Source organism: Aptenodytes forsteri, unplaced genomic scaffold, assembly GCF_000699145.1.
Source record: "Aptenodytes forsteri isolate BGI_AS27 unplaced genomic scaffold, ASM69914v1 Scaffold61, whole genome shotgun sequence".
In the NCBI taxonomy this organism is placed as follows: Eukaryota; Metazoa; Chordata; class Aves; order Sphenisciformes; family Spheniscidae; genus Aptenodytes; species Aptenodytes forsteri.
In genome coordinates, this window is record NW_008794443.1 from 237,968 (window position 1) to 257,025 (window position 19,058).

At 46.7% G+C, this 19,058-nt stretch overlaps 1 protein-coding gene across 6 annotated transcripts in view; it reads left to right on the forward strand.

Annotated features, from left to right (window-relative positions):
• Positions 1 to 19,058, forward strand: part of EIF4G3 (eukaryotic translation initiation factor 4 gamma 3) — a 108,247-nt gene that overhangs the window by 75,385 nt on the left and 13,804 nt on the right. For 5 of the 6 annotated variants that reach the window (XM_019474752.1, XM_019474747.1, XM_019474750.1 and 2 more), the window contains 12 exons: positions 852 to 962; positions 5,317 to 5,487; positions 6,492 to 6,689; positions 7,418 to 7,564; positions 7,858 to 8,094; positions 10,547 to 10,651; positions 12,409 to 12,541; positions 13,688 to 13,782; positions 15,424 to 15,517; positions 15,776 to 15,893; positions 17,131 to 17,354; positions 18,508 to 18,623. In XM_019474752.1, the coding sequence (XP_019330297.1) occupies positions 852 to 962; positions 5,317 to 5,487; positions 6,492 to 6,689; positions 7,418 to 7,564; positions 7,858 to 8,094; positions 10,547 to 10,651; positions 12,409 to 12,541; positions 13,688 to 13,782; positions 15,424 to 15,517; positions 15,776 to 15,893; positions 17,131 to 17,354; positions 18,508 to 18,623 (1,749 nt within the window). The remainder of the gene's footprint in view (positions 1 to 851; positions 963 to 5,316; positions 5,488 to 6,491; positions 6,690 to 7,417; positions 7,565 to 7,857; positions 8,095 to 10,546; positions 10,652 to 12,408; positions 12,542 to 13,687; positions 13,783 to 15,423; positions 15,518 to 15,775; positions 15,894 to 17,130; positions 17,355 to 18,507; positions 18,624 to 19,058) is intronic. The other variant, XM_019474751.1, reaches the window with a different exon arrangement.

Genomic DNA, 19,058 nt, shown 5'->3' on the forward strand with positions numbered 1-19,058 from the left:
CACATTTCTCGTACAACAACCCGGCGTCAGTGTGTGTCATTGTAGGAGTCTATTTTATAAAACGTGCCAATAGAGCAAAAAGTTTTACTAACCAAAAAAAAAAAAAAGAATATACACAGTGCCTGTGTATGTTCTTGCTTTCTCTGTGCTTCCACGTGTTGCTTTGCTTCGGTCACTTCATTCCTTGTTTTCCTGCCTTTTCCTCGGCTTTTCTTTCACTTTCTCTTCTTTTCCCCTGTGTCTGGCTTTGCCCAAACTCTGAAAATCCCTCTCTGAATTCTTCCTTCTTGCCTTTGCCATCTCTCTTTCTCGGGGTGCAGGTGCCCCCCAGCACGGTGCCACCCGGTCAGCCGCAGCTGGAGGATGGAGGCCGCCTCCATTACGTGCAATCATTGATTTTTTTCATCTGTCTATTAAGATACATCCAGTGTATCCATCTAGATACATCTAATGACATAGCCATCATTTATCTTTCAAAACGGCTGGTTTCAGAAGAGTTCACTGAATAACCTTGACTTCCAAGCGTGCAGTTTTCCAGGAGGCTCGGAGTCAAACCCAGCGATTTCGATGCGGACTTTTGAGTTGATGTAATATTTCTGGTTTGAGAGCGGTCTCATGGCCGGTGCCTCGGTTCTGGGGTGCGCGTCCGTGTCTTGGAGTAGCTTCGGTGTCGCGGTTTCTCTCAGAGCACCACCCGGTCCCGAAACCTCGATGCTGTTTGAGGTCGACATCGCTTCCTATATTTAGGACTTGCAGGTTGTACTCCAGCGCCTTCTCTCCTTTCGTGCGCTGAATGTCCTGAGCCTCTCGGCATCTTGGTAACGTCCCTGTCGCTCTTTCTCTTTCCGCAGGCCTGCAAAGTGCAGAGCAACCCTGGATTGCCTTCCCTGGCTCGGTGCGGTTCCCCAGCATGCCCTCTCTTGGTCTCGCCTCACCCACCATTGAGGAACCTGCCAATAGGGGTAAGCCAAATCCCCCCCTCTCCCCCCCAGTCTTTGCACCTTTTTGTAGAGTTGTCTTTTTCCCTAACGCCCACTGTTGATAAAGAACGACTGGCAGAAAACTTTACAAAAAGGTGCAACAGTGTTTAAAAAAAAAACGAAACAAGACTTGCATTGTACCCCTCTAGGCAGTCTTCAGTGGTGGGTGGGACATCACCAGCTGAGGGCATGCTGGGACGTTGGCCTGAGCGGGATCCGCGAGGGGTCTGCACTTTGCAGACCTGTGGAAAGGGGGAGAAAAGGTAAGTCCCGCTTACCCCGTTCATTTGGAGCATTCAGCACATAACATACATCTTACATTTGCGCCTTTACAGAGTAGAGCCTTTCTTTGCGTTTTTCTCGAGGAGGGTTGGAAGGTAACGTTATTTAACAAGCCCTGCTGTCCTGTGACGTCGGCGGTTATAGGATGAGAGGGTTTTCAGCCCCGAGCAAAATCAGACGTTATCTTCTCGTAAAGCATGGCAAAAGTCTGTGTGTACGCTCTCTGTCTGTCCACTCGGTCATTCCACCTCTACACAGGCCATGCCCATAAACCATTAAACCCCACTGCCTATTCCTTGCCCTCGAAATAATGTCGAGCAGCTCAGCGCTAACAAGCTTTCGGCACGTTGAGAATCTTTTGTTTTGCTTCCTTGGCTTTTGTCTCTTGTTTCCTTCTTTTCACTTAAACGTGTTGTATGACTGTTTTTAGAACTAACAAATGTTGCATCAGACAACACAAGGGGTGTAATTACACAGGAACAAAATACAGCTAATAAACGCTTTTTGATGCAGACAAGAAGTTAGATGAGTGCAGCGGGTAACGAGATGCAAACACAGAGAAATAGGGTTGGAGAGGAGCGGTCCGTCCCTGTGCGCCGAGGCAGGATGCATCTGCTTTTATCCTTCCTGAGAGGTGACGGTAACTCAAGTCGCCTCAATTCTTGCGCTTCCTTGGAAGGCAGGGTCGCTCCTAGCATCTAACCTCAATTTCACCTTCTGCATTTGAAGCCTGTTGTAGAGGGAGAAGCAGTTCTTGAATTTCTTGGATGTTTTTTAAAGTGTTACCGTGACTTGTGCCCTAAGAGCGGAAGCCGACCGTCAGGGAGAGCACCGGGTCGTGCTGTGTTGCCGTGAGTTTTTGGCTCCTCTGCGGGAGGCTTGTCCCTGTTTCTTTCTGCTTTCCTTTTTTTTGCCCCTCTTATCCGGAAGGCAGGTACTTCAGATTGATGTAGTCACATCTGGTAAGCGCTTTTCCATGCCTTTGGTGGAAAATACTATTTCAGTGCAAGCTGTAGCGCTGTAATCGCAGGTGCTACAGAACCATTATTATTTACTTGGACTGGGTTACAAAAAGGAGGCCAGGCATGAGCTCAAGTGCCTCTTTAACTTGCCGCTTTGTAAATTTGGAACCAAAAAACCCCAGATTTTTTCTGTTAAAAGTTTGATCCGTGTATTATTTTATTACACGTTCAAAGGAGGCTTCTGTTCACTGCTTTTAAAACCTAATCAAACAGTTTGAACCAAGTTTATTCACAGATATTAAAAAAATACAACCTTAAAGAAAGTCTTTGTTCTATTAATGCACTTAAAGGTCTGGTCTTGAAGGCAGCTAGATTTGAGAAGGCTGTGACATGTTACATGCTGATATTCAGGAGACGTGAGAGTGGTCCTTGCATCCATCAGTTTTGCAAGGGAAAGAGGCACCTCCTTCAGGGAGGTGTGTTTGCTCTAAAAGCCGACGCTTCGGCTTTGCGTGGACCCGTACCCGAGGAAGCGCCGTGCTTCTGCGGCTCTGTCCTCCCGCGTTGCAGCCCAGCTGCGGTTGGAAGGTCCTTCAGACCAGAGCTGCCTCTGCGCAAGAGAGACGGGACGGCCGCAGGGAAAAGTTTGATCCGTGTATTATTTTATTACACGTTCAAAGGAGGCTTCTGTTCACTGCTTTTAAAACCTAATCAAACAGTTTGAACCAAGTTTATTCACAGATATTAAAAAAAATACAACCTTAAAGAAAGTCTTTGTTCTATTAATGCACTTAAAGGTCTGGTCTTGAAGGCAGCTAGATTTGAGAAGGCTGTGACATGTTACATGCTGATATTCAGGAGACGTGAGAGTGGTCCTTGCATCCATCAGTTTTGCAAGGGAAAGAGGCACCTCCTTCAGGGAGGTGTGTTTGCTCTAAAAGCCGACGCTTCGGCTTTGCGTGGACCCGTACCCGAGGAAGCGCCGTGCTTCTGCGGCTCTGTCCTCCCGCGTTGCAGCCCAGCTGCGGTTGGAAGGTCCTTCAGACCAGAGCTGCCTCTGCGCAAGAGAGACGGGACGGCCGCAGGTTACCTCTCGTCAGCTTTGCCCGTGTTCCTGGGCGAAATGAGCTCAAATGTTTTGATTTTCAGGGCACGCTGCCAGTCTGGCTCTGGTTAGCAAGCTTTCGTGGGCAAGGAGGTGTGTGATGAGGTCCAGTGCGCGTGGTTGAAACCAGTCGGTTTTCTGTTGCATTATTGTCTGGTTTTTCAGCTGGAGGGAAGTTTCTTCTTTCCACGGCCATACGTTTGCAGCGTGGTTAGAACCTGGGCAGCAAAATTGTGTGAAACTGCATAAAAACCAGAGGTGGATGTCTCAACTCAGGGCTGCGAAGCAGACTTTGCTGCGTCATAACTGGTGTTGACCAAGGGCTCTGGGCAGGAGCTGAGAGGGGTCACGAGGAGGGATTGACAACTGTTTTAGGAAGGTATCTAACACGCAAAAGCATCATCAAGGCTCCCCGTTCTTGCTTATCGCACCGTTGATTTCTCAGGAGCGATCAACTCACGCGGTTGCACTGCAGTTGCGGCACGCGCCCGACAAAGCTTGAACGAGTCTGATGGGTTATTTCTGTGCGTGCCAGCGGGATCTGAACGCAGGCCTTCGTAGGTGGTGGGGCAGCACACCGACACGCTGCACTGCCTAGCCCCCTTCCATGCATCGCCTCGGCGTACGAAGTGCATCACGGCATGAGGTCTTTGTCTTTTTGACAAGATCTTATTCTGTTGCTGTTATCAGCTAACGAAGCCCAAATGAGAACTCCAGCAGTGGCCGTGATTATGTTTGTTTGCTTTCATCGGCGGCACGTATTTACGTCGTCAAAGCCCAAGCGGTTCAAATCGCAGATACGAGCTCCTGCCTTTAAGGAGGGTTTTCTGTTTTAATTGTGCAAAGGTGGGTTTGGGGCTGATACATGACATGAGAGGCACCAGCTAAGAGCCTCTCCTCATGTATTCAGCAAAGCTGTTTGAATAACTGAGATGGTTTTGCCTCTCTGATGCTCATTGAATCCCTTTGTTGAACAAAGAAGTGTTTTAAATGGCCCACCTTTCATGGGGAGGTTGCCTACTGCCCACTGAAGAGATTAATTACTTCTGTGGAAAGTAACAGGGTTTGATAATGGAGTTTTGCTGCTGCGCTAATTTTTACATTGAGGTTGGACATTTCTAATAAATGAGTTCAGAAATATGAAAGAGCGCAGGGGAAGAATAACCTCCTGATAATATTTGATACCTTTAGTCCTTAATCAGAAGCTCCCGGAGGATGAAGGAGGAGTTTGGGGGTGTCTTGTGCCCTATCGCTTGTACAACATGAAAAACTCCCCCGTTTCCACAGTTTTCTTACCTGGTTTGACCAGGAGGACCATCACGTTTTACAGGCTTGCGGAGAAGTGCTTGATGCTGTTGCAGACAAAGTACTGTGTTTCCCTTTCTTCTGTGAAACTACAAAGAGTTTGACCCACATCTGTTCGGATCCGTGTTTCTACAATGCGGGAGCAGCACTGATGCTCCATTCAGTGTGTTTTATGTAATTCCTGTCTCAAAATGGCTCTGTTCGAAGCAACCTCCAGTAAAACTTAACGTTTTTGGCAGAGCTGCTAATTTATCATAATCTAATTGCTTGGGATGGCACATTTGAAATACACCTGTGAGGACTAATTTAATCCTTAAATACGCCTTTGCTATGATGCCTCAGTTGAAAGTGCTATGAAGCACTTTCTGGCTTTCAAGAGGCAGTTTTGGTCAGTCAGGTTGAGTTCTGCAGCGCTTAAGCAGTGTCCGGAGCATCGCCGGTGCGTGTAGGCAGTGGTCATCCCATATCTGTTTAGGGAAAAGCTGCCAGAAACGTGTTTGGTGTCTTCATGTTCCCTCTGACCAACCCGGACTGGTGTGTTGGGTCGGAGAGAGTCCTCCAAGTCCTAGGATGAGTTGCTGATTGACGGTGTTGCCATCAGCAGGTGTTGGCTTGCGCCCTGGAGTGTTTTATGGAGATGCGAGTTTAAAAGGGGATATAACAAGGAATGTTTTTGTCCTAGTTGTTGAATGTTGGACCGAGGAGATCTCAGCCAGGCCAGAGGAGAGAGCCCAGGAAGATCATCACTGTGTGTGTGAAGGAGGATGTCCACCTGAAGAAGGCAGAGAACGCCTGGAAGCCGAGCCTGAAGAGAGAAAACCAAACCGAGGACCCGGAAAATGTCAAAACTCAGGTGAGAGCATTAGCAAGCGCTTCTGAGTACAGCAGCCTGTAACAGAAGGAGGATGGTAATTTGCCTTTGCTGTTGTGTAAGACAGTAAAAAAGGGCAATGAATTCCAGTTTGAATAACAGCTCTCCCCTACCTCGATTATTTTTTTTTCATGTGTTTATTCTTGACCTGGAGTTTAAATGGCAATCCTGTATATTAAGCGAGTCTAAATAGGGAACACCAGACAACCTACTACCTCTCTTCCAGGATGGTTTTTCTATTGCTGTTTTACTAGAATATTTCTGTCTCTGTTCTAAAGCAAACAACCTCAAGCTTCCAGCACACAACTTGCTTTTCATCCCCTTTTAGACTACGATTCTGCCCTGAACCTCAGCAAGACTGAGGTTCCTCTGTCAGTTTGTCCTGCCCAGCCCAACAGCGCCGTCTCTGAAGCTTTCTCTTGTGTCTTTCTCCCCCTCCTCTCCTCCGTGGGGCAGCCGCTCTGAGTGGAGGTATTTGCCTGGTGGTCAAACTTGTAATTTGTAGGATAAGTTGGGATAGTCTTGAAGGACACTGGAATTTTGTTCTCGGGGCTAACGGCAGCGTTGTTGACCTAATTATCATTCTGGATAGGAGAAAAAAAAAGTGCCTTAAATATAGGAGAAGTTGATTACCTCTAGTTGAGGGAGAAGGTGGCCACTCCCTTTTAATTTATATTTCATGGCTAAATTGATATCAAGAAGAATATTTCAGTTGGACGACAGCACAGGCTTTGTGCCTCTGTCGCACTTGAAAAAAGCATTTGGGCATTCCCAAAAATCCTGCCCCACGGCTTTGGTCTTCGGTAGCCGGTAGCTGAGTTACAACTGGAGCTGGACTGCGCGCAGATGTGTGTCTGTGTGTAACGCAACTTCCTACAAGTTCCCGTAGGACATCATCTCTGTTCACCTTTAAGATGCATCCTAGCTCGTTCCTGAGAGCCACCTGCTCGATTTGTGCTTAAACTTAAAGTTTTCCTGTCCTTTAGGAGCTGTTCCGCAAGGTACGAAGCATCTTGAACAAGCTGACGCCCCAGATGTTCAATCAGCTCATGAAGCAAGTGACAGACCTGACGGTAGATACAGAAGAGAGGCTGAAAGGAGTCATCGACCTGGTCTTCGAGAAGGCTATCGATGAACCGAGCTTCTCGGTGGCGTATGCCAACATGTGCAGATGTCTTGTAACGGTAAGAGCCGCCAAAGTCAAATGGGAAATTCCTCTGCACGGGTGAATGTTCTGCACGTTATCCCCATGAACTGATGGGCAGTAATATAAACGTGGCAAGAGCAGAGTTAAATGTTAGTTTCTGAACGTAAATAAAAATAATTTACACGACAGATTTCTTCTTCTACATTCGTTGGCCGTGCCTGCAGGCAGAGGGCTTTGCTTGGAGTGATGTGTTGTTGGGAGTTGACGACACTTTGCTCTGCCTGGTCTCAAGATGCAATGAGTCACGTTTGGAAGGTCCGATTTCTCTCTCTCGTTTTGAAGGGGAGCCCAAGGTGCCGAGCCAAGCTCCGGACAGCTAGTTTTCAGATGGTGAATTTGGGGCAGAATAGCCCCCTTCTCCCCCCGATCCTTCCTGACATGCAACAAAGGAGCACGGCTCCAGAGTCTTCAGCGCGTAACAAGAGTGTGTTTAAGCAGTGTGTCGTCTTAAAGGGTCCTGTGAATGGAAATGTAATCTGTCTCCGGGCGGAGGTGGTGTCAGCCAAGTTTCGAGTGCGACTTTACACGTGAAATGTAAAACTCAGCTGGAAATCATGACGTGATGTTTAACTGTCGTAGCCTTGCAGACTTGCGTTGCTGAATGTGAAGTGCATAATAAAATGTAATGGACGGCTTATAGGAAACCTCGCTCGTATGTAGAGTTTAGCCGTATTTCTGCTGATGTTTTTGTTCCTTCTCCTACAGCTCAAAGTGCCCATGGCAGACAAACCTGGGAGCACAGTAAATTTCCGCAAGTTGCTGTTAAATCGCTGTCAGAAGGAATTTGAAAAGGACAAGGCTGACGACGACGTCTTTGAAAAGAAGCAGAAAGAACTTGAAGCTGCTACCACTGTAAGTGGTATTTTTCCCCATAAATTCTCAGAGCTCCCTCTGAAAATGATCTCTTCTGAAGATGGCAGTCGATTTGGGGGGAATTTTGGAGTTGAGAGTTTCATTCTGTCACTGTGGCTGAGTATAATAAAGAATATTTGCCTTGATTAGCGGGTTTATACCAGCCTCTTTTTGGTTTTTAGGAGAGAAAGAGTAAACAGGGACAACAGCAACTATAAACATAAAACTGGATCTTTTGAAGAGTTCTGTGCTCTGTGAACGTGGTTTTTCAGAGCTGTTTTTCTGTTTTACAGCCAGAGGAGAAGACGCGGCTCCATGACGAGCTGGAAGAGGCCAAGGACAAAGCCCGACGGAGATCCATTGGGAATATAAAATTCATTGGCGAGCTTTTCAAACTAAAAATGCTGACGGAGGCTATCATGCATGACTGCGTGGTAAAGCTGCTGAAAAACCACGATGAAGAGTCCCTCGAGTGCCTTTGCCGCCTGCTAACTACCATTGGCAAGGACCTGGACTTTGAGAAAGCAAAGGTAGGGCAGGACCGGGAGTGAGAGAAGGGGCTTTCAGAACAGGGATGGAAAAATGGGTACGGGGTGTTTTGATTTGGGGATTTATTTTTTTTCTTCAGGAATTTCTGTACAGCATGAGAAAATCATCCGCTCTTCTGCGGATGTTTCATCACGACCTGGCCTCGCTCCCTCCTCTCTGCCCCTTTCTAATAGAGTCTGTATCAACGGTGCTCAACGGTGTTCTCCAGTCGCTACTTGTTTCCAAATGTTTCATCCAAGCACGCAGTCTAAAAGCACTCAACATATCCTATGGGTTGCTTTTTCCAAATAGAATTTACCTCTTATCTGTAGTTTCCCAAACATTAAGATTTGGAGTTGTTTCTTTACCGTTGAAGGCTTATATTACCTACAAAATCTACCACTGAATGTATTGTTCGGGTTAAATCTAAAAAAACCCTCATTACCTGACCTAAACCCCCACCTGAACCTTGGTGGATGCATTTATTTTGTGTCATCACCATCTCCAGCTATGCTGGAATGAAGCAGCTGTTTTGCAACTGCAGCGCCCCAGCATCCTCCTCCCGACTTTCCAACAAATGTATATGTAGCACGGAGCGTTACGCACTCGACAAGCTTCTCTTGGCACAGACAATCTGCCTCTTTTGCGCAAAAGCCAGGCTTGGGATGAAAAAGCATTCAAGGGTTTTGCCAGAAATCAGTCGGACTCAGCTCTGGAAACAAACTGAGCTAATTGTTTTCAGCTGCTCAGGGAAGGGAGTTCCCTTGCAGCGCGCTGGATTGCAGGGATCACGGCGGATCAATCCTGATCCTTATGGGGAAACGGTTTTCCAAACTGTTTTACGGAGACTTGACCAAAACAGCCTAATTTACCACTAATCCCCCAGGCTAAATGCCCTACGCTGTTAACGCAACAGCGTGTGCGTTACTGATGCAGGTTTGAAAGTGCCAGAAGCGGGGATTCAATTTCTCCACGTGCTTTGGGAAGAAAACAGGGTCTGACTTCTGAGCAGTAGCTGAGGTCATGCTGGATGAGTCCTGGATGCTGTTTCGGTCTTTGCTAGCATGGAAACGCTGTAAAAGCCAACGTTTTGGTGCACTGGCCAGTTCTGCAACCTTGAGCCATGGCACCGTGTAACACGGAGCATGCACGCAGCAGGGAAATGCTTGCAGATGTCACGTTACCCGTTGTGAGAAGCTGCCCGTGTCCTGTCTTTGTGATTTGTTATTTCTATCAAGATTGAGTGAGAATCCTTTATTTATTTTCTGTTGACGGGGTAGACATTTTATTATGTGTTTTTATTGAAGCTGAAGTGTTAGCGATAGTTATAATTAAAGCTTCTGGACAAAGTCCATTTTAAATATTTTCCCCGTCATTCCTAACTTTGGAAACATTTGCTCTCAGAGCTGAAACTTTCCAAGGCAAGGCCAGAACCAAATTTTAATAGGGCTTTTCTTGTTTGTTTAAGTATAAGGAAAAGGGTTTAGCTAGTTTTTAGTGAAGGGAGTGGGAAACGTGTTATAAAACTGCCCTGAAACTTTTTGTTTAAAACAGCCAGAGCCCCCCATTTTGGGGGAAAAAGGCTTTTTGGAGCCCGGCGGTTCAAATTTAGACCTAATGGAGGCTTCTCTAATGATACCATTTCATGTCTTAGTGCGAACTGATTAGGATTCCATCACATCATGACTTTTTGGATGGAACGGTTCAAATGACCTAACGGAGGCTTCTCTAATGATACCATTTCATGTCTTAGTGCGAACTGATTAGGATTCCATCACATCATGACTTTTTGGATGGAAGGGAGCTTGTGGGCTTTCATACGATGGCTAAGCCCGTTAAACAGCTTCTTGCTGAGAGAAGCGGTGCTTCTGCCCCTGCTTCTCTTGCCTGACCCCAGCTGAGACAGTTCGGGCAGGTAAAGCATCGAAACGACGTTTGCAGGATTAGTTTTATGCCCGTTTAGCTTCCCGAGCCATTTTTATTTGGGCTGAGGTGAGCACGCATGCTGATATGAAAAGGAGGAGCTCAGAGGTAGAGCAGGACTCCCCTTGTTGGTGGCAGCTAGCCAGCAGATCAGCTTAGCTGTACCACGAAAAAAACCACGTTGGGTTTGGGGTTTTTTTTTTTTAAATGGATGGCAAGTTTATTGTGTACATGCGGAGGGTGTAGATTATTTGAGTAATTAAAAATGCAGAGAAAGCGTGTGCTAAACGAAGGAGGCGCCCGCAGACTTGTGCCTCATTTCCTGCACATCCTGCACTGCGCACACTCAAATCCAACCTGGGGGAGCGTACGAGACCCAACGCTCACTTCTCCGGAGAGCAGCTCTGGGTCCCCAGATGTGTTTCTGGCACAGAAATGCTGTAATGCTAGAACCCACTGACTCCCCACCTGAGGGAGTATTTTCATTTTCTTCCAAGACACGATGATGATGATGATGTTTCTCTTGTGTAGCCTCGCATGGACCAGTATTTTAATCAGATGGAGAAGATTGTGAAAGAGAGGAAAACATCTTCAAGGATTCGGTTCATGCTTCAGGATGTAATAGACCTAAGGCTGGTAGGTACCAACGCAAGTAAGTAAAAGAGCACGTTCCCTTTAATGTCTGGGCTGGAAGAGCTCTCATGTGAGAGCAGGGATTTACAGTATTTACAGCAGAAGTGGGATGTTAGGGGGAGATCTGTGCCCCTTATCCCAAAAGTCTGGCTGTTTAAAGACAAGAAGTCTCTCTTTTGCCTTAATGAAGGCCAAGGTTGGTAGACAGGCGAACTGCTTGTGTCAGGTGTTTTGGTTCTGCTTCATGTTAGACACGTGCCCACACTGGCTTCTCGTGCCGCTAGACCAGCCCCACTGCAGCAGACATGCCTGAGCTCTTCACGGGAGAGGTTTTGGGTGTGTTTTCCCCACAGCATCCCCTGTGCTTGTCTGTGTCAGTCGCACTGCTTTGCTGTCTTTGTTTCCATGCACTCTGGGTGTAACTCTTTCCTGCCAGCACTTACTTGTGCTGATGGGACCGAAGTGCTCCGAGATGCGTACCCCACAAGTGAGGGGGACCGGATAGTGTGGCTGTAAAAAAACTGCGAGGGCTTTTTTTCATGGCAGTATGGATTTCATCGAAAGATGTGCTAGCCTGTATCGCTAGCACAACCAAGCATCTGCTAGTTGTTTCCTGGCCATATTGTGCAGACAAAAGCAAATGGAGCCTGCGCTCCATCAGAGCATGATGATGGTGGGTCCACACTAAGCTCCAAAAATTACAGGTAGGAGATAACTTGATGTAGACAAGCGCACACATAGTGCAGACAGGGACCTGCCCGTGTTGTAATCAAGCAATGGTTGACTACAGCCAAGGTGTTAAAGCTGGAGTCTCATACAGTGAAGGGTTTCTCTACTCCACGCGGTTGAAGATGTGACTGCAGGTTGCACAAACCTTCTCCGGCACCTGTAATTTCTACCTACCCACGTAGGTGCTGATAGCAGCATGGCTTTAGCCACGAGACAGCACTTGACTGAAGTCCTGAGCGGGTTTTACTCATACCTCAGATAGCTGTTTTGAAGCTGGTTTGGGGTTTTGTGGAGGCCAAAGTCACCATTTTGACTGCAGGGTACACAAAGATAATTACCCCGAAAGTTGTGGCAAGGTCGTAGCAAGTTCAAGAGACAGTCTGGTTATTCTGGGGATAGATGGATCTGTGCAGTGTATGGTTGAATAGACACATCAAGCAGTGGAAATGTTTTGTGGAGAGACAGCTCCACCTCTCTCTGCAGGATTCCTGTCTCAGCCATCACGATCCCTGGAGTGGCAAAGCACCATCTCCAGATAAAATGCAGTCGCTTCTTGCTTCTTTATTTTCAGGGTTTTGTGGGTTTTTTCCCTCAAGCTTGGAGGAAGGGCTCCAACGAACAGTGTCAGTAATAAACAGATAGAGAGTGACAGCAGCCTCCCTCTAGTCCTTCTCTTTCCTCTGAACCTAGAAAGACTGAAAAGCTGGGAATGTGCAGGATGCTAGGGGTTAAAATGTCTTGAATTCAGTCATGCCTCTCCAAAGTCAGGTCTTCACTGCAGCCTCCCATTCTCCACCAAAACATATACCACAGCCTATATACCAGAGTACGTAGCTTTGACCTGCGGTGCTGGGATAACCATGTCTGCAACGTGACCCGGCTCCACAAAATTTTCCCCAGTCCCTCGGGGAGCAGCCCCTCTGAGACATTACAAGGGCGGGAGGATTAGGCCTCATTCACGGTGTTCAGAATACCCCGTTTACGATGCCCCCCTGGAAGTATCTCTGAGCACGTGTTCGCTTCTTTCCTAGTGCAACTGGGTGTCACGGAGAGCAGACCAGGGCCCGAAGACCATCGAGCAGATTCATAAAGAAGCCAAGATTGAAGAGCAAGAAGAACAGAGGAAGGTCCAACAACTCATGACCAAAGAGAAGAGGAGACCGGGTAAAGTAGAAGCCAAGTTGGCTGCTCGTTTCACTCATTTCACATCCGGTGGCCATAGAGGGAATCCCACATAGAAGAAAAAAATCTGGTTTTTCTCCTAAGTGTAATGAGCAAAGGGAATTGAGGCCTGATTATGGCTGAGACTGGAAAGGGAACAGACTTGCCATGGATTGGCTGTGTGGATTTTTCGGGGGCAAATCCCTTGGGTAAAAATAAGCACTATTGGCCTGCAGTTGTTTAAGTTTCACGTTCATGCAAACCATATTTGATTTTGTGACAGGCTGCCAGAAATCTGTTATAACTGACTCCTACGTGGTAACTTGGTTTGCCATCCATTCTTGCATACAGCAGAATCTAATTTCAAGAGAATGGCATCTAATTTCAAGAGGAACCATGTTGTCTTTAGCTGTTAAAGTTGTGAGGTGTTAACTCAGCATGAGAAAGTGTCTTGGCATTGACTTAAATTGCTACCAGCCCTTGAGGCTGACCACTACCTGAAGATGAATTTGGAGTGACTGGGAAAATGAAGACTGGGACAGAGCAGGGCAAGGAGAAAGTCATCTTTGGGATTCTTTAATACTAAGGATTATCAAGTGGAAGTGCCGTGAAAACGGGGCATAAAGAAAAAAAACACAGACTTTGTTTTAATTATCCTAAAACTGACATCAGGAGAAGGTAAGGAACTTGGGACTGCCTGAATGGTTCTGTGCCTAGACTAGCCTAGCACTGCTGAAATCTGTGCCACAGATGCGGCTTTGGGTTAGCAAAGGCATGTCGTCTGCTCCTTTTGTGAGCTTGTGAACGCACAGTATGTGCAGCCGTATCCAAATTGCGAGGACACACGCTGAGAAATCGTTCCTTAACCAGGAAGAATCGCTACAGAAACCAGCCCTTGAAAATACTGGGGGGGTTTATATCAAGGCTGTTTTATAATAATAAAGTCAGGCTAACTAGCTATGTCATCTTAGTCTGAAGGTACACTCCGAAAGACATGATTTCCACACAGAATTGTGCTGAGGCTTAGCAGAAACGTGCCGTCTTCTTTTCCTCCTCCTGTTGAATTTGGAGACGATCGCCTGCGTTCTCCCGGGGTGCCGCTGGAGCAGCGGGGATGAGCTAAGGGCAGTTGTGTTTGTCATCTGGCAGGTGTCCAGCGGGTCGATGAAGGCGGTTGGAACACTGTGCAGGGGGCAAAGAACAGCAGAGTGCTGGACCCCACCAAGTTCCTTAAAATCACCAAGGTAGGTGCCAGCATAAGACTCACTCCGAGCAACAAAAACGCCGAGATCTTACCTTATTGTATCTGTCTGTCTAGGAAAGACCGTTACGGTGTTTACAGGTCAAAATCTTGGGTTTGGGACATTTTAAATCCCCAGAGTTAGTACTGTGCATAAAGCGAGCACAAAGGAAGACCCCGTTGTCTTCTGAATGTTGCTGTTTTGCTTTTTCTAAGGGAAAGGAGTATGCATACGCTTTTCCTCAGGTTTATAGTGTCCTTTTAGTCACCCAGAAGTTCTCTAAGGTGGAAAAACCTGTGTTTTATTAAATGATTAAAAGAGATTGTGAGTTGGGGTATCGTGTGTGATGGTGACAGCACATACATGGCTATTACAGAAGGCGTCTCTAACACCTGTCTGATAGAAATCCTTTGCTGCCTCAAGTTCTCAAGACCCTGTTCTGACGCTGCTTCTTAGTAGAATGAGGATGCCGCATTCAATTTGAAAACAAAATGTTCCTGACGTGTCACAAATGGCAGCACTCCAGGCTTGAAAGGTTCAAGTAGTACGAGAAGGGCTGTGTCTGCTTTTACAGCGTTTCTGGACTTCTGTGCGGTGCAGTTGCATCCCTCAGTATGTGTTTAAACTTTCACACCCATCCTGCAGACCAGCATCTTCCTGTTATTTTACCATTAAAGGGGTGATCTGGGGACTTTTATTTCAGGCTGCAGGTCAGGCAGGCTTGGAGGTTTCTCCTTTTTTTTTAATGATCTTCAGAACAGCTTTGGGATTTCTCGCCAAGGAGAACTCCATCTTTCACATAAATCAGGGTGTTTCCTAGATATTCCCTTGTCCCAATTAATGTCACTCTCCCTGAATTTTACTCTCGGTGCCTGGATGCTCGGAGAGCTGTAAAGCAGAACCTGGACAGATTGTAGCCCTTCTGCAGATCAAGCTCGGTTTGTTCCTTGTGAAAGTCATAAAACAGACTCCAAAACTTAATTAGCAGGGGGGATTCAGCCTGCTTTTGTCTGGGCTTATGGCTCATCTGGGAAAAGTCCTTCTACTCCGTTTAGTACAAATACAGTACAAATAGAGCTAGCTCCACAGCAGCTGCATTGTCGGAAGGAGAGAGGAGCTCATACAAAGAGATCTGCGGGGTCACAACCTCCTTGTCAATAAATTCACCAACTGAGCATTGTAAAGTCAATGTTCTCTCCTAGTCAGACACTACTTTTTCCCTCCAAGTTCTGCAACCTATTGTCGTTCTTTGCCCTCTGAATTCTGTTTGTTACTGTGCAGATTCCCCCCAAAGCCGTGACTGGTAGGTGGAGTGGACAGAACCGTTTTATTCATCACAAACAAACTGAACATCTTTCAAGTACTGATATACTGTGCTTTTTCCTCCTTACTGAGCTTCAGAGTTCCCAATAAAAAGAAGCGCCTGGTCATTGTGAACGTCTTTCACTGACGCTTCGGAAGAGGCTGTTTGTTGATGCCCTTTGTTGTTTGCGTCCTCTGTCTTTGGCTAGGGTTTGGTCTTTCAAAAATGTGTTCAAGTCTGTTTTGGTATTCACAAGACAGGGATTGTTGCGAAAAATACCCCATTTATAATTAAGATGTACGATTTGCCTTTGTAATTGTATGTCTTGATGTGTTTTACAGCCCACAATAGACGAGAAGATTCAGCTTGTGCCTAAAGCCCAGTTGGGCAGCTGGGGAAAGGGCAGCAGTGGTGGAGCAAAGGCAAGCGAGATGGGTAAGTCAGGACAGGTCCTCACCCTCTGCTTCGATACCAGCCATCCTTGCCAAGAGCAGGTTTGGGTGGGAATGCTCATCTCTGTGTGTGACTGCCTGGCAAGCAGGGCTAAAGCGGGACAGGACCGGCCTTTTCCCTTCAGTTCTCTCCCCATCACTCCGAAAACGGCTATTGCTTAAATGATGTTGTGATGCAAAGGTGTCAGCGGCTACTGACCTTGTTGTCGCTCTTATCTGTGTTGTCTTTACAATCTCCCAGACTCCTTACGACCAAGTGCCACTAGTTTGAACAGATTTTCTGCACTGCAGCCTCCAGTCTCATCTGTATCTGCCTCATCCGCATCCTCAGAATTAGATTCTCGCAGGGCCTTAACTAGGTAAGCTTTGGTCCGCCGGTGATTTTCCCTTCCGCTGTCTGTATGCCTGCGCTTTTCACTTGCTGCTCTAGTTACCAGCACACAGAAAGAAGAGAATTTCATTGAGTTTCCAGGAATGGCTGGGTCTTTTCCCCACCTCTGTGTACTTTGAGCTAACTTAAAACACATGCATCTTTTATAATATCATAGGAGAGACAGGTGGTATTAATTTTTAAAGCCATTACGGTGAATGTTTTAGTTTCCACTTTTCAGTCACCCTTTACCTAAAGGATACATTTGCTAGTCGTTTATAACAGGTTAAAAACTCTTCAGATAAAATGTTGTAATAAATAGGTTGGATTCAACGGTCATGGATTCAGCCGGGTCAGTAGGTTTATTTATCCAGAACAACATGCCTACTAAAACCTTGCAGAAATTTAGCAGGGCTCTTGAAACGCTCTGGCTGTGTCTGAGCCTTCCCATTAGGTGTGACCAAGCCTGCCCCTGCGTCTGCATCATGCAATGCGTACATAAGGCTGTGCAGTGCTCTCACACACCCCGATTTCATCAGGGCTACAGCCACTCCAGCCTGTAGCATGAAACATGTATTAACCCTCAATAATTTATTAACTCTAGACACAGTTTATAAATGTACGGTTCATTTTAAATGTCACTGGTTCTTCCTTCCAAGTACACACCAGCTGCTGGACTGTTTTCTTGGGTTTGTCCCTCTGATGTTTTCCCTCCTATTTCACCTAAAACTCTGGCTTACCTGGAGATTATTCCATTTTGGTATTGTTTTGCCCGTCTTGCTCATTAACGCAGTAATTAATAGGACAGATCCTTGTCACCTGTTGCTGGTAACCTTCACTATTCTGAAACTATTTTTCAATAAATGGGTAAAAAAATACACGGCTCTTACCATTTCACAGTAAAACAGTGCCTTTACATTATAAAATTCACCGTTCTACATATAAAACGGGTGCTGTAAGGACTCTATTGCTTTTCCGTGTGTTCTCTGGGAAGCGTTGGCTCTGCCTGTCCACTCTGTGCATCTCTGAGACTTGAGTTAATCTTGATTATATTCTGTGTGGCTACAACTGTAAAATGTCGAGACAACAGCCCTGCTGGGTTTGGGTTGTGGGTTTTTTCCTGCAGTTACTACAAAGCTATCCAGTATCTCTTCTAACACTACCAGCATTGCGAGCAGGGGTTACTCGTTCCATAACCTTTAAGCGCGTGTGTTTTTGTTCGGCAGTCGCGGGAGCACGGGCAGGGAGAAGAACGACAAACCTCTCCCACCTTCCCTCTCCCGTCCCAACACCTTCCTACGGGGCAGCAGCAGTAAAGAGCTGCTGCTCGACAATCAGGCGCAAGAGGAGCAGCGGAGGGAGATGCTGGAGACAGTGAAGCAGTTAACGGGCGGCATGGAGATGGACAGAAACAGCACAGAGGCAGAGAGGAACAAAGCCAAGGAATCTGGTAAGCGGCTCTTCCGTGCCCGGGGAATCTTGCTGGATGTGTGAAAAGGCATAAGGGAAAAATCTATCAGAAAAAGTGACAGATTTCTGTGCAGCGGTGTGAAAATTTGGCCCGCAGTGACGCATCGTCAAGCTGCGATAGCTGTGATCTGCCTCCCAAAGGTTTGCAACACAACTGATTCATACAGGCCTTGGCGTCGTCTCCTCTCACCAGCTCCTCCTTAGGATTCGTCAGAGTTGGAAGGCTGGAGATAACCAGCAAAACACCACTCCACGGCGTTGTCTTGCCTGCTCATATCCTGTCACTGTTGCTGCTGGTTTCTGGGTTAGAAGTCCCCAAAACCAGCGTCAGTTCTGCAGAAATGCTGCTTCAGTGCCCAGTGAAGCCGTATCTACCTTTTCCAAACATTTCCCAGGGCCAGAGCAGTGATTTGGGTCTGGGACAGACCATGCATGGTATCTTTTTAGTGCTGCCTTGTTGCCAGCCCTCCCTCCAAGCAGGTCTCTCTGCAGCGCGGCATTAGCACCCGCTGGGGTGGCTTGTCACCTTGTCAGTGCTGTGGCTCCCGCTTTTTGCTCCTGCCAGCTTGAGCTGATTTGTTAGCGAGAAAGTACTGAGGACGCTTAGGGCGATGTTCCCTGTGGACAGAACCTTTGCGCTAAGTACAGTGTTTAGCTCCTTCCCTGGGAAACATCTAAAAACCGCTACAGTGAGGAGTACATCTTGGCTGCCACGACACAGCACACACTCGTCTTGAAGCTTTGGGACTTTGTAAAGAACTTCATGGGGACCAAGGTTTTGAGGATGTGACCAGGAGATTGCTTTGGGTCGCTGCCCATGGCAGTCAGCATGTTTTAAATTTGCGGCACGCTGTAACAGCTCCAAGTTTAATTATTTAATGTTGATAGAGAGCTTCGAAGGTGTTGCAACCTGTGTCACTGCCAACCGTGTTTCTATGGGAAGGTTGATTTACAGAAATACTGGGAGTTCATACAGGGGGAAACGTAGCCCAGAAAGCAGCAACCTGTTGCTTGATGATGGACAGGGAACACACCCTGCTCCGGTGACTTCTGTTTTCAGAACGTCGTCTCTGAAAATGATGCTGCTTTTCCTTTTCCAAATGTGGGGTTTTTTTTTCTTCTTTTTCTACTAGCCAAGCCAGAAACTCCCCCAGCTCCAGCGCAAGAAAAGCCTTCGCTATCAGAAGAGGAAATAGAGAGAAAATGCAAATCTATCATTGATGAGTTCTTGCATATTAATGATTTTAAGGTAAGCAAAATGAAAACCTCGCTTTAGCAGAGAGGTCTGTGGGACTGGACTATTTTCTCTCCAGGAGCAGTGTCTTTGTAAGCACCCAGCTCACACAGAGGTAACAGAAACGGTGGGGCCTGTCAAAATTCGGGCAGCAGCAGCTCCATGAGCGTTTTTAGGACAGTTGTCTCCCAAACTTGTTTTCTGCCCTGCTAGTAATAGGAAAAGCAGCCTAGCTTGTGTGTTTTAAGTAGCAAGATGTATGTGTATGTGTCATGAATCACTGAGCAGCTCCATAACAACGGCAATTTTGGAAGCAGAAAAGCTAGTGGGAAAATAAACTGAGGTTTTCGTTCAGTTATCAAAGCATGTGCTGTTCTGATCTGGAGGCAGATAAAGCAATACTAAATATTGAACAAACCACTCCAGAGTATTTTTAATAAACATTGAAAA